Here is a 975-nt window from a genome sequence, read left to right as displayed (position 1 = left end):
CTATGAATGCTATAAATTCACTATGAATGCTTTAAAGTTACTGAATGCTAGAAAGTCACTATAAAGTTGCTATAAATACTATGAAGTTACTATAGGGTCACTAAAGTTGCTGTAAATACTGTAAATTTCATTTTTACATTCATATCATCCAGAGTCATCGGCGCAATGAGCAACTACGAAGAATTTCGGAAAGCATTCAGCTGTCCTCAGTCGTCGGTAATGAACCGAGGAGCGCAGTCCTGCCGCGTGTGGTGACCTTTGACCTCATTCTCAAGCCCTGGACCAGGACAGAGCCGTCAGCTAGAAAACGGTGTTAATATCTGACAAGGTGGCCAAAATGTTTTACACAGAGGTAACAACGAAAAAGTGAGTCGAGTGAAGAAACTGAACGTGTATGAAAAATGGATGCTTTTTTCGAGCCAAACTAAGAAAAACAAAATAAAATTATGAGAATAAAGTCATAAGAATACAAGAATAAACTTGTACCAGAATAAGGTCATTATATTCCTGAATGAAATCGCAGTAATACGAGAATTAGATCATAATATCACGAGAACAAAGTTGAAATAATACGACAGTAAAGTTGTAGTATTCCGTGAAAAAAATAAATTCTCGTAATTTATTGACTTTATTCTCGTAATTTTTTTTATTTTCTTAGTGTAGCCGTAATCGCACGTTGTAGTTTTTGTATAAATGGAAACATTTCAGTAGTGCAGCCATTTTTAGGTTGCACTATTACTACAACTTTACTGTCGTATTATTTCAACTTTGTTCTCGTGATATTATGATCTAATTCTCGTATTACTGCAATTTCATTCAGGAATATAATGACCTTATTCTGGTACAAGTTTATTCTTGTATTCTTATGACTTTATTCTCATAATTTTATTTTGTTTTTCTTAGTTTGGCTCGAAAAAAGCATCCATTTTTCATACACGTTCAGGTTGGAATATCTTTTTTTCTGTTTTATTACAA

General features: G+C 33.4%; 1 protein-coding gene across 3 annotated transcripts in view; it reads left to right on the top strand.

The window, feature by feature from the left end:
• The window catches only part of phex (phosphate regulating endopeptidase homolog, X-linked), a 33,473-nt gene extending 32,743 nt beyond the window's left edge, over positions 1-730 (top strand). For all 3 annotated transcript variants that reach the window (XM_015049627.1, XM_015049626.1, XM_015049625.1), the window contains exon 22: positions 153-730. In XM_015049627.1, coding sequence (XP_014905113.1) covers positions 153-255 — 103 coding nt within the window. In that variant the 3' untranslated portion in view covers positions 256-730. The remainder of the gene's footprint in view (positions 1-152) is intronic.
• Positions 731-975: the final 245 nt, after the last annotated feature.

Source organism: Poecilia latipinna, unplaced genomic scaffold (genome assembly GCF_001443285.1).
Source record: "Poecilia latipinna isolate Pla-1442-1.1 unplaced genomic scaffold, P_latipinna-1.0 Scaffold953, whole genome shotgun sequence".
Taxonomy (NCBI): Eukaryota; Metazoa; Chordata; class Actinopteri; order Cyprinodontiformes; family Poeciliidae; genus Poecilia; species Poecilia latipinna.
The sequence above is the reverse complement of the archived record's forward strand: the minus strand, read 5'-3'. Positions and strand labels throughout refer to the sequence as shown.